This window comes from Alligator mississippiensis, chromosome 1 (genome assembly GCF_030867095.1).
Source record: "Alligator mississippiensis isolate rAllMis1 chromosome 1, rAllMis1, whole genome shotgun sequence".
Classification (NCBI taxonomy): domain Eukaryota; kingdom Metazoa; phylum Chordata; order Crocodylia; family Alligatoridae; genus Alligator; species Alligator mississippiensis.
In genome coordinates, this window is record NC_081824.1 from 143,535,194 (window position 1) to 143,548,980 (window position 13,787).

The window sequence follows — 13,787 nt, forward strand, 5'->3', positions numbered from 1 at the left end:
ATGTTCAGTCACCGAAGGTAACTAGCTGATTGCCCTGATTTCTCCCCTCCTACTTGCACTTCCTCCAGGTCATCCACTTTCCTGCTTACCTCAGGGCTTTGGTCTCCATTCCCTGGCAAACCTAGTTTAAAGTCTTCCTCATTAGGTTAGCAAACCTGCCTGTGAAGATGGTCTTCCCTCTCTTTGTCAGATGGATCCCATCTCTTCCTAGCAATCCTTCTTGGAACAAGAACCCATGGTCAAAGAAGCCAAAACCCTTCTGGTGACACCAACTGTGTAGCCAGGCATGGATCTGCAGCATGTGTTTTCTCCTGCCCGGGCCCTTCACCATGACCAGAAGGATCTAGGACAACAACACCTGAGCCCCTGTCCCCTTCACCCTTGCACCCAGAGCCCGGTAGTTACTTTTGACCTGCTCAGGGTCTCCCCTCACAGTATCATTGAGGCCCACATGGATGAGCAGCATGGGGTAGTAGTCAGAGGGCCAGATGAGTCTCAGTAATCCTTCTGTGATATCTCAGATTCAGGCTCCAGGCAAGCAGCAGATTTTGAGTCAAAAGTGAGTCTTCAGCCACCATCACATGTTGCTTCTTCTTGGTGGCAGTGGTCTCGATCCTTCCAACTTTGGTGGGGCCTAGCCTGTCCTCCTCCACCAATGGAACATGCTTGTGACAGGGGGCCATTCCTGGGCCTATCCAATGTTAGCCTGGTCCTCTGTTTATGGGTTAACCACCCTCCTTTGTCTCCCACGCCTTGATGGAATAATAATTATGATGTTACTCAGGCAGGAGGCTGCCCATTTACTATACCAGGGGTTGCTATCCACTGCTCCGAATATGGGACACACACACACACACACACACACACACACACACACACACACACACACACACACACACACACACACTCATTTTTAAAACATTATGTTTTTTATGGAAAATTTTAACTAAAATAATCTCTAGTGAAGTAATTGGGATAGTTACTAAAGGTATTTAAAAAAATCCTGGAAGTTCTCTCTTTTGATTCAGTAGGCTTACTAGTATTCAAACCTACTAATTTATTTTAATTTATTTTAAACAATGTTCCTATCAAAACTGAAACCTGCCTAGACACACTTAAACTGGCAGCAGACCTGCACCACACTGTTTACATCACATCAGGATTAAAACCAAATTAAAATGGCTCAAATCTACAGGAATGACATTTTAATCATTACTACTGAAATCAGAATTAGGCCTTTATCCATATTGTTTTTAAAATGGGGCTATTTGGTTTCAGGTAATAGAGCAACCACTCTGGCTGACCACATAACACTGGACTACAGCCAGTTATGTCCCCTCATCTTGGGTTAGAATGGTAGGAAGGATACCCTTATTGATAAGGCATTAGACTGTGACTTAAACAACCTCAGTTCAATTCTTAGCTCAGCCAACATCCTTCTTTTCTGTAACTGTGTGCTAGTCACTTCAACGACCCTGCATTTCAGTCCCCCATCTGCAATGAACAATGCCTAGTAGTCCCTTTGCTCAGATACGTGCAGATGAGGGATATATAAGCAGACACATAAGATGAGGAACAGGAAAGGGCCTTTGGCATTTTGTCACCTACTAGTATAATAAGCAACAGAAACGAATAAAAGCAATTGAAAAGGCTTGCGTATTTTCATTTACTTACTTTTCTGGTTTTAGATCCCGGTAAATAATTCCAAGACTGTGGAGGTGATCTAAAGCCAAGGCCAGCTCAGCTAAGTAGAACTTGACGTCCTCTTCTGTAAACATTACCTAGCCAGAAACAGAAGGACAAGTTTATTTATGACACAGTAAGAGACTGACTTACTATAAGCAACCACAGGGGAGAAATCTCTAACTCTGAAATGCCAGAAAGACCAGAAGATAAGATTCACTCTGCCAGTATTTGCCTGAAAGCATATAAACCATTTTTATCAGGTCCTCATTTCTTACAAAGCAAAAATGTATTAATTCTTTCTATCACTTAAAACATGCTGCTTTCATTCTTCTTTCTGGTATGCTTAGACAATATCACATACTTATTAACATTCGGGCCTGATCCTATAGCCATTGAAGTCGATAGGAAAATTTGTGAGTTTACAGCAAGATCCTTAGAGGATGTCTATATTACTACCACTGTAATTTTGTGCTTGCTGCTGAGAGGACTGCGCACCCCCACCTGTGACTTGCTCCACATGCAGAAATAAGTCAGAGAAGATGCCTTGAAAGTGACTTCCCAACCCCAATGCCACTGTGCTCAAACTCCCTCCAGAAGGATTCCCTACCTTATTTCCAGGTTTGGTTTGTGATTTGGTGGGCATGGCCATACTTTTGGGCAGCACACACAAGAGCACCAACCATATCCTTGATACCTGGATGTACTTTTAGTTCACTAAAATCTCAACATTTCATTCACAAATTCCCATAAACTGAGATGTGGACCTGTTCTGAATGAAAATGAATTTACATGTATGGCAAAGTGGGGCTCCCCGCCTAGCCACAGTGCTAGGTTCCCCACTTGCCTTTGGGCACACCACCCACCTGACTTTCCTGCCATGCCTTGTTCTTAGTTAATTAATAGTTGTTAATTAAGGTAGGAGGCTGCCCATTCATGCCCTGATGCCAGGGGGCACTATCTGCAGCTCTGTACCTCCCCTACACTGCAGCCCATGCCTTGCAGATGGCATCCTGATGTTACAGTGCTCCCAAGTTTAGGCCTCATTGTCAGGCCTCAGTCACACACACATTCATACCGCCCTCCTCTCACCAGGGCCTCTCACACAGGGTCTCTTTCATGCATCGGCAACTTATTCTGCCTTGCTCCCTTTTGAAGCGGGCCCCTTAGAACATAGGCTTAGCTAGTCCATTCCTTGGGTGGCAGACGTATAGTCTTTCGGGCCTCTCCCGCGACCCTCACCGGGGTACTGGCCAGCCAATTACCCAACCAGGTCTAAGCTTGCTCTGGACCCTTCCAGGGGCAACTCTATAAATACATATGTAAGCACACTGGGCTTTCAGCCCTCTGGTTTTTCCCCCTGCTTTACTGGGGCTTCTCATCACCGACCCCTCACTGGGGCTCCACACAGCCCCCTCACTGGGACTACTCATCTCTGCCCCCCTCACTTGGGGCTTCAGATCTCCACCCCCCTCACTGGGGCCACCCCCTCACTCAGGGCTACACACCGCCCCCTCACTCAGGGCCATGGGGGCTCCCCTTCCTGGTGGTCTCAGGTGGCCATAGCTGTGCCTGGGCCCAACTACATTTTCTCTGGGTCTTGCACCCCCCACAGGGCTCAGGTGGCCGCAGCCATGCCTTGCCCCCATCACCGCCAGGTGATATTGCTGCCTGGGCTGCCAGCAGTGAACTGCCCTGTCTATATGGATGGCCAGAGCTTTAAAATGGCTACTGCAATTAAGCACCTGTTGGCTGCTTGGCCCCAGTCTTAAAGTGGCAGGCACCACCAGTGCCCTGCCACACACCTTCCCCCTTTAAATGGTACATGGGGGATGTTTCCCCTGCTGCTCCTCCAAGCAGGCTCTCCTCAGAGCCTGTGAGAGCCCTAAAGTGGCGAGCACCCCAAAGGTGCTCCGCCACACACCTCCCCCCTTAGATCTGGGGGGGGGTTCACCTGGATGCCTTCCCTGCTGGGCTCTGTCCCAGCCTACTGCAGCCCCTGCCATGTGATGAGCCCCCCAAAGGTGCTCCACCACAATATGCTTTCTGTTTTAGAAATTAAACAATGGCACTCTGTAGTGGACGGTTGTGCCCTTGTCTGAATGCGAACAGGACTCCCTACGAGAGCCTCATAGTTAGCTTCCCACTGGCCAGTTTCCAGTGGGAGGATCTTGGCTACATGCTGATTTTTATGGAAATGGGAGACTCCTCCCTAGCTTGCTCCTGCAGCCATACAGCTGAGGGAAAGCAAAACCTTGGGGGCATCTGAACCCCAAGCCTCTGGGGTTAGGCCTGTACAAAGGATGCCCGCAAAAAGACCTGGGAGAATCTGAAGATCCAGGCTGAAAAGTCTGGGGTGGAGGATACTTGCCAGTAGTAGGGCCACGTATGGTTCTTGAATGATTCAAAGGATTTGGAACTGATCTGGCTAATTTGACCTGGGGCATGAAAAATTTTCCATTAAAAAAAATCCCCAGAAACTGAAAGAGAGGGTGTCATGGCTGGCCCGGTGTCTCAGTACGTCCATGCTTGGTGCCAGTTCCCTGTGGGGTTTTTGGAGGGGAGGGTGTTGGAGCTTGCTCTGGCCCCTCTGAGTGTTGGTTTGGTATTGCAGTACCTTCAGGTCTGGTGCTTGTTCCCTCCTGGGGCGAGCAACTGCCAGTGTTCTTTTAAGGGCTTTGCGCACAAGAAAGGTCCCTATCAGTATGTTTACCCCATATGGCCATCTGTTTTATAGTCATGCTCAGTGTTGGCTGCATTTAATCAATGTCATGGTTGGTTTCCGTTACTGAGCACATGCTGCTTTTGACAGCAGTTTAATGACAGACAATGTATTTAATGAGTTTTCCTTGTATGCAGTTATAAGATGAGGGGCTTTTCCCCTCATGCTGACTTAGGGGTGGGGGGAGCACCTCCTCTTGTATTTGAGTAAATATGGTATTTTTTCAACCTATAACTAAAGGGTCATTATAAAATGTGTATATATGTAACTGTGCAGGAAGATAAGAATACACATTGAGCATAAAAGCATAAATATATCATGTAAAAGTAAATAGAACAAGCCACCTCAATAAATATTTATACTACATACGTGACTAAGAATTACTCAGCATAGTAGTGACTAGAAAAGTCCATTGCTGAAAAAAGCTGAAATATTCAAAAGCTCAGATTCAAAATTGCAGGAAACTTGAAACAGAAACTGAAGAACAAGAGATTGACAGAAAAAGTTGCATAATCCTAATTAAGGATACTACTACTCGGGCCATAAAGCATCAGGATTTTGAACTGAAGACCTTGATTTAAAAAAAAAAGAAGTTTAAGCATAAAAATAAATATACTCCATCTAGGATATGCAATTTAAGCAGGAAAGGAAAGCAAAGGAAGAGAGGAAAATAACTAATCTCTATCTTCATATCCTATGGAAGTTATGCATTGCAAAATGACAGAATAATACATTCAGCCACAGCTTTTCAGACTCACATATTGTAATACTATGCACTTTGTTCTAAATCTAGTTAAGTCAATGGGAGTAGAATCAGTTATCCAACTAGGAAATCATAACTAACACACTTTTTTCTATAATGTTTTCTGCCACATTATTTTGGCAGAGAACAACCAATGAGTAGAGATCAACAAGATGTAACTAAGAGTTGTAGATCTTGAAATCCAATTCATATTGAGAACTACCAAGGTGCTGGGACTAATGCTTGAAGGCCAAAGGTCAAGGGAAGCCAGTACATCACTATGGGACACACTCAGGAAGAAGCTGCACTTTTTAGAGTTGAACGTAAATCTGAGGCTAGCATTTAGACTTTGGGGGAAAAAAACCTACTTTATCTGACATAGTTCTTTATCTGTTCAGAATTTATGATTTTACTTTGGAGGCAAGATATGGTATTTCTCCTACCAAAGATGAGATGATTTGTATAAGAAGCCAATAGATCGTGGCCATTAAAAATTGCTGTCACCACAAACTGGAGATATTTACCTTTCTTAATATACATTTATTTTTGTTCTCTTTAGTTCTTTTTCATTTAAAAAAGCCTTCCTGCTGTGTTTCAGATGCCTACATAACATTGTAAGTATTGTTCTCTGTGCAGTTATCTACCTGGGATTAAACTCCTTCACACCAACAAGCAAGACTTGTTCTCACCATCTTTATTCCACACACAATTCCCTGACTCAGTTACAGCAGATACAGTAACATTCCTATCAGGATGCCATTTTAAAATTCATATCATATTTTAAAGATCTAGCTTTAGATCTAATTGAGCATTTTCCACACCACAGAGTGAGAGAAGAGCTGGGACAAATTACCCAGATATTACTCTAATGCCATCACAGACAGAATTCATACTGGACCAGAAATGACTCCTCAAAGAGTCTAGTCTGGGGAGGATATTGGATGCCCTGGAGTTGCCTTTTAACTGATAGAGTGTCACTGTGGCAAGCCAGTAAGGGGTGCTCCTGCACTGAGCCAGCCACCTCACTGTGCCTGACCACCTTCCAGGCTCCAAGTGCCTCCCTGGGGCTGCCTCACATCTGGCCGAGCCCCTTCCTGGAGCACACCTGCTAGCCTGGGGGTATTGTTGCCACCACCCAGGGGCTGACTGGATCCTGACTCTGTGCCTCCCAGGATAACACAGGCCTAGTCATCCTTGAGGGTACTCAACCCACTTCAAGAACTTGGGATGCTTCCCTCAGTCTGCAGCACAAATAGTGGTCTCCCTTAGTCAGCCAAACCAAGGGTACCCCAAGGCATAATTTAGACCCACTCCCAATAAGTCTCCCATGCTAGGTACAAAGGAGAACTTTATTGGTTACATGGAGTAGGTTTGGAATAGGATACAGAGTAGAGCGATATCAGAGAAATCCCATAGAGCAAATTGGCACAGCTGGGTAGAGTAATGTCTGAGTAATTTGTCCCAGCTCTTCTCTCACTCTGTGGTGTGGAAAATGCTCAATTTCCTCAGGAATGTATCCAACTCAGGTTACCTAATGAGAAGGCAGGATAATGCTATAGCCCTAAGTGATAGTCTTGGGAGTTGTCTCCTTTTTCTGGTGGTCAGTAGTGCAAGTCAGAAATGCTTATGGTTCCCTTCCCTTGGTGGCTAAAGCATCTTTCACCATGTCTTTTGGAGCAGAGACGGAAAGGACTGGAATCTCAGGAGCAGACAGAAGCAGAGGTGATCAACTCTGATGCTGCTGCACCTGAGCAAGTGAGCATGAAAAGCAGCAGGTCAGCAGCTGTGACAGGAAAACTTCTTGCCCCACAGGGAGTAGAACTGCTTCTGGCAGCTGCTACAGGAGACAGCATTATTTCTGCTCTCCAGGCCATTGCCTAGTTTCCCTGCTCAGCTGCTACAATCTGCACATTACGTTAGACCTCATGGCTGGGTCCACTTTCCACCCTTACTGCCAGTGGTTCCCTCCAGCCGTCAGACCTTCCTTGCTCCCTTGTGCAGCACGTTACATTTGTTGTGGAGATGGAAGGGACCTCAGGAGGTCATTTAGTCCAGCCCCCTGCTCAAAGCAGGACCAGCCCCAACTAGACCATCCCAGCCAGAGCTTTGACAAGTTGAGCCCTAAAAACCTCCAAGGATGGAGATTCCACCACCTCTCTAGGTAACCTTCTCACCTAAACCCCCTAACCATTTTCACTGCTCTCCACCAGACTTTCTCCAACTTGTCCACATCCTTTCTATGGTAGGAGGCCCAAAACTGGACACAGTACTCCAGATGTGGCCTCACCAGTGCAAAACAGAGCGGAATAATAACTTCCCTCGATCTGCTGGCAACACTCCTACTAATGCAGCCCAGTATGCTGTTAGTCTTCTTGGCAACAAGGGCACACTGCTGACTCATATCCATCTTATTGTCCACTGTAACCTCTAGCTCCAGTTCTGCAGAGTTGCTGCTTAGCCAGTCAGTCCCCAAGCTGTAACAGTGCATGGGATTCTTCCATTCTAGGTGCAGGACTTTGCACTTGTCCTTGTTGAACCTCATGAGATTCCTTTTGGCTCAATCTTCTAATTTTTCTGGGTCACTGTATCCTAGCCCTACTCTCCAGTGTATCTACTACACTCCCCAGTTTAGTTTAATCTGTGAACTTGCTGAGGGTGCACTACATTAACAATCTGGAAGGTGGGATGAAGATATTAAACAAAACCAGCCCCAGGACTGACTACTGGGGCAATCCACTTGATACCAGCTGCCAGCTAGACATTGAGCCTTTGATTATTTACCAGTTGAGCCCAACAATCCAAACAGCTTTCTATCCACCTTAAGAGTCCATTCTTCCAACCCATACTTTCTCAGCTTGCTTGCAAGAATGCTGTGGGAGTTGGTATCAAAAGCCTTGCTAAAGTCAAGGTATGTTATGTCCACTGCTTTCCCCACATGCACATAGCCAGTCGTCTCATCGTAGAAGGCAATCAGGTTAATCAGGCATGACTTGCCTTTGGTGAATCCAGGTTTGATTGTTCCTAATATCATCTTCTTCTCCTCCAAGTGCTTAGAAATGGTTTCTTTTGAGGACCTGCTCCATGATTTTTCTGGGGACTGAGGTGAGACTAACTGACCTATAGTACCCTGGACCCTCCTTCCTCCCTTTCTTAAAAATGGGCACTATATTTGCCCTTTCCCAATCATCCAGGACCTCCCCTGATCACCATGAGTTTTTAAAGATAATGGCCAACGACTCTGCAATCGCATCAGTCAACTCCCTCAGCACCCTTGGATGCACTGCATCCAGCCCCATGGACTCGTACACATGCAACTTTTATAAATAGCCCCATACCTGTTCTTTCACTACTGTTGGCTGCTCATCTTCTCCCCAAACTATGCTACCTGGTACAATAGTCTGGGAACTGACCTTGCCTGTGAAGACCAAGGTAAAAAAGGCATTGGAGTACTTCAGTTTTTTCATCATCATCCATCACTAGGTTGCCTCCCCCATTCAGTAAGGGTTGCACATTTTCCCTGACCTTCCTCATGTTGTTTACATACCTGTAGAAACCCTTCTTGTTATCCTTCACATCCCTTGCTAGCTGCAACTTGAATTGCGCTTTGGCCTTCCTGACTTATCTCTGCATGCCCAAGCAATATTCTTATACTCCTTCCAAATTGTTTGTCCAAGCTTCTGCTTCTTGAAAGCTTCTTTTGTGTGTTTAAACTCACTGAAGAGTTCTCTGCTAAGCCAAGCTAGTTGCTTGCCACATTTCCTATTCTTCCTGCACATTGGGATGGTTTGTTACTGCACCCCCAGTAAGTTTTCTTTAATATACAACCAGCTCACCTGGACTCCTATTCCCCTCAGACTGGCTTCCCAGGGGATCCTGCCCAGGATCCTGCTCAAGGGTTCCGTCTGAGACTTCTAACTTTGGATGAGCATAACCACTGGTATCCCTAGAATATAATGTTCTTAAAACCATAAGAACTGCCATTTCCTCAGTCAGACCACAGGTTTATCTTGCCTAGTATCCTGTGCTGCACAGAGGCAGCATAGATGCTGAAAGGGAGCGTGAAGTGGGTATAACCAGGCTTTCTTCCACTGTTCCTCTCTCACTTCCAGCTTCTACCATTTAAAGGCTAGAAAGTTTGAATTCTGAGGCTGTACCCCTAACTCCCATGCTCAATAGCTATTGATGCTCGTTTCCTCCAATAATCTGTTCAATCCCTTTTTGCATCTGGCTAAATCTCTGCTTCCACAACATCTGGTGGCAATGAGTTCCACACTTTAATTACACGCTGTGTGAAAAGGAACTTCTTTTTTGTTAGTTTAAAAATTAGTTTCCTTTTATGACTGCTAGTTCTTGTATTGTGAGAGACAGTAAATAATAAATCCCTATATATTTTCTCTTCAACATTTAATATTTTGTAAATCCTTATCATGTTCCCCCTCAAGCATCTCTTTTTTAAACTGAAGAGGCTCAGGCTCTTTAGTCTCTTCTCACATGGAAGCTTTTCCATACCACTAATCATCCTTGTTGCCCTTCTCTGTCTTCCTGTCTTCTGCTAGCAAGAGGCAACACCAGAGTTGATCTGTAAGTGAAAATACTGTAGTACTTTTTCCAAAAAATAACTATTTACTATGACTACACTCTGTAAATTTAAAAACATCACCTTTTAGATTAGAGCAATGCTTTAGAAATCTGGTTTGCATTATTCACATGCACCTTATCTCTCTCTTCCCTCCTGTAACTTCCTTCACTTTGGAGACCCACACTCCTATCTACATTTTAACACACAGGGCACATCTACATGTGATGTTTACTACACGTGATGTTTACTGTGGAGCTGGCTAAATAGGTAGTACTACCAGACACAAGTACTATCCTACAGCAGTGCACATGTAGACACTGATGGGACTGGCTAAGGCATGAGGGTGCTTCAGTGTGGGGGCTGCCTGCCGGCTAGCCCTTGCACTGTAGCAAGCACCCTCATGCCCCAACCAGCCCCTCTGCCATATGTTGAGCTAAATCAGAGTAGCCCCAAGCAGGCAGACTGGCCCCTGGGGTTCCCTGCCAGCTGGAGTTGCTTTGTCCTGGCTCAACATGTTGCAGTCCCAGGTGCATGGTCCAATGTGATGCCTGGGAGCAACAAACTCTGCAGGAAAACCCAAATTTACATGTATGATGTTTCTACTTTTGCCAATCTGCTTCAATTTCAGGATTTGCCAAATACTTGTTCCCCGTCAAATCAAATATCTTGACCTTGCATCAGTAAATGTTTTTGATGTCACTTCCACATTTGAGGATAACACATTGGTAAAATTTGAGTTCAGTAGGTTCCATGTTGCAATTTGCGATATGAACTGCTTGAACATTATTGAGTTTTTGGATGACTCGGATGATTGCTTTCCAATGCTGGGTGTTATTGCTTTGGCAAGTCTATCAGCGCCCATTGACACTGCAGGCTGAGAGAGATTTTTTTTTCCCCCTTACAAAGAGGTCTTACAAAATGACAGATGTAGAACTGATGATGACAGCTTCACAGTGTATGACATGTTGTTTCAGAATCAAGGAAGACACTAATTGCAAGTACAAGCTGCCATTAATTCTGCTAAACAAACTAACAGCTAACCTTTTTATTAGCCAATGATTTTAATTGCACACAGCAGTGATGGTGTTAATAACAAATACAGCATTATTTAAAAGCTTCTCTGTATGCCGATATAGTGAAAACTATCTAACTGGTGACCTTTTTATGAATATTATTTTCTCTCACAATGCTGTCAATAATCTACCAAAAATTATTGTACCAAAATCATAGCCTGTATCATGGCCAATGCAAAAGCCTTTTTTGTTGCAGCCCCTGTCTATATCCTGTCTCTCTTCCTCATTCTGTCTTTCTCTTTTTAGAATTCACCTGAAAATAATTATTTTCCTGTGTGCATGTCTGAACTTTCTCCTCTCTGCTTTCTTTTGTTATGTAACTATCATGCTATAGGTTTTTAACTGTAAAGCAGTGTGGAATACTGTCTGTACCAAATGTTCTACACAGGCTAAAAGGTGCAGTATTATGAATGATGTATTTTTAACAAAAAGTAACACAGGAAATGAGAACCAGGATTCTGGATCAGTCTTCATTAAATTAGAGAAAGATCACTGAAGTTGAAGGATTAGTTACCATCTCTCTTCACGTCTGAGCACCGTATTATTGGGACAGAAGAAAAAGATCAGGGTTAACAAGCTGAGGCATGGTGCCATAAGTCTCTCAGTGCTCCTTTCATGGGACTTGACAGCTTTGCTGTGCCCTGCCCTGACAGTGCCTCCAGAGGACCTTGTGGAGACACAAAGCAGATTAAATCCTTGCCTCACTGAAGTCAATGGGAGTTTTGCCACACAGTTCAGTGGGACCAACATCTTGCCCATCATGATTCTGTATTAATTCCCAAGGTTTCAGAAACAACCCAGGGAGGAAGGCAATTAGCCGGTTAACTAAATGAACCTTGTTGCAATAAGGTCAGCAGACTGAGGAGAGAACTGGACAAAGAGATGGGAATTTTACTCACTGGAAGTCAGGATACTGAATGGTAGGGAAATACAAGGGCTACCTTATCATTCAGAACTTGTCCTGCCACACATGGTCATCTCAAGCATGAGCATCCCCAGGTAGAGAATCTGGCTGGGTACTTCTACTCTCTCCCCATTACAGCCAGCCTAAGCATCTTGCTAGCAAGCCTGGGGTTATGCTTCTAAGAAGCAGCAACCAATGACTGGATATTATGTGAGGCAGCACTCCACAAAGTTACATGATGTAAACACAAGTATTAAATATGCTTAGAGAAATTATAACATATTATAGCTTTAATTCAGTTATATTAGAATGGAGACCGCTCCCCCCGCCCAGAGGTCCACCCACCTCCGTCAACCTTATTTGCATTCTGAAAATCCAGGACATTTTTTTTTGAATTCTCACACAAATCTATGGGCTTACCTCTTTAGAGAGCCGTGTGAAAAGGTCCCCTCCCCGCAGGAAATCTAGTATTAGATACAACTTCCCCTCTGTTTGAAATGCTGCATTAGAAAAGGATGGAAAGATTGGAAGTCTTAATCATTACACAGTCTCCAAAGAATGAATATTATTGATTAATTCCACACTGTCCAATCTATAATTCTCCTATCATTTTAAGCTTTCATATTTTTTAAATAAATCATTTAGCTTCTCTACCAAATTGTGCAATATTGCCTAGGCCACAAGGAATAATCTGACATTAGCTGGGAGATAGATGTATATTACTAACATTTTTTTTCCTTCCATTCCTAGTATCTGTAGGTCTAATACCACTTTACAATGAGTAGAGGGAAGGAAGAAAGATAGCTGGGCACAGAAGGCACTAAAACTGTAGAAGGGAGCTTTGCCTATTCAAAATGTTCACATAAGTCCCTTAGCACTAACAATGGGACTCTTCAGTTGGGTTGAGACAAGCAGTTGTATGCAAGAAGTTGCTTTTCATAAAGCAAGCTGTTACATTAATTTATGGACATTTTAATTACTTAGTGTTTATTATTAACAAGTTTTAATTCTTAGATGCTCTGGTTTCCTATTTTTTCCCCTGATGATGGTGGATGATGGGATTGCTATATTCATATTTGTTATCCTACCAGCACCTCCTCACAGCACATTAGCATCACATTACACTTTATATCTAATATACTTTCACAGAGGAGGAGCCAAGATCTCCATCTGCTGAAATTTTCCAAAGAAACAAGGACTAGAAAATAATTTCTCATACTAGTGACATACCTGCAATAAGTAGAAATGGAGTAGTACTGAGCAGAGGATAGTTATGTGAAACAATAACATATCTGGTTACAATTCCCTCCACCCCACAAACTGAAGAGTAAATGCAAATGCTTTTTTTTTTTTTATATTTACCATAATGAAGCTTGACTATGAAAGGATGGTTCACTTCTGCCAAAATATCTCTCTCCATTTTTGATCGTACCCGATCCCAAACTATAAAGAAAGAACAATAAGAATAACAATAGATTAAAAGGTGATGTGGTCCACTAGACAGAAAATGGGGCTGAAGTTCAGGAGACTTGGTTTCTATTCTGGACTCTTGAAAGTAGCCTGCTGTGTGACCAATCAATTCACGACTCTGAGCCTTTGTTTCCTTACCCATCCTCTTGATTGTCTCATCTACGTAAGCAGTGAACTCTTTAGAAGAGGGCTCTGTCTGTTTCTGTCCGTCTTTCTGTTTGTGGACTACCTACTGCAATGGGGCACTACTGTATTCCAAACACCAGGGAGAATATCATGTTTAATGTTCAGAGATTATGTTAATGTAAAAAAGTAAACCTATATAAAATTTAGCATCCCTCTTAAAAATACATAAAGCATAACAGCAACCAAGCCCGCCAGGTTAACCCTGCATGAATTTAAATGGGCTTGTTACACCGTGCTGACATTAGCAGTAAAGATGACTCACTGTATACCACTCTCTAGATCTGTTATTTTAAATCTTGCAATCAAAAATAATCATTAAAGAGAAAAGTCAGCAGCTGAGGTAAGAGAAGAAGGTATTATTTCCATGTGCAGGGGTAATTACTATGGGGGCAAAAGCAAGAGTGATGATTTCTGGTTCAAATGAATGG

At 43.6% G+C, this 13,787-nt stretch overlaps 1 protein-coding gene across 4 annotated transcripts in view; it reads right to left on the reverse strand.

Annotated features, from left to right (window-relative positions):
* Positions 1–13,787, reverse strand: part of RPS6KA2 (ribosomal protein S6 kinase A2) — a 534,307-nt gene that overhangs the window by 126,271 nt on the left and 394,249 nt on the right. For all 4 annotated transcript variants that reach the window (XM_059714848.1, XM_059714854.1, XM_019479851.2 and 1 more), the window contains 3 exons: positions 13,066–13,146; positions 12,124–12,203; positions 1,675–1,781 (listed from right to left, as the gene is read on the reverse strand). In XM_059714848.1, coding sequence (XP_059570831.1) covers positions 1,675–1,781; positions 12,124–12,203; positions 13,066–13,146 — 268 coding nt within the window. The remainder of the gene's footprint in view (positions 1–1,674; positions 1,782–12,123; positions 12,204–13,065; positions 13,147–13,787) is intronic.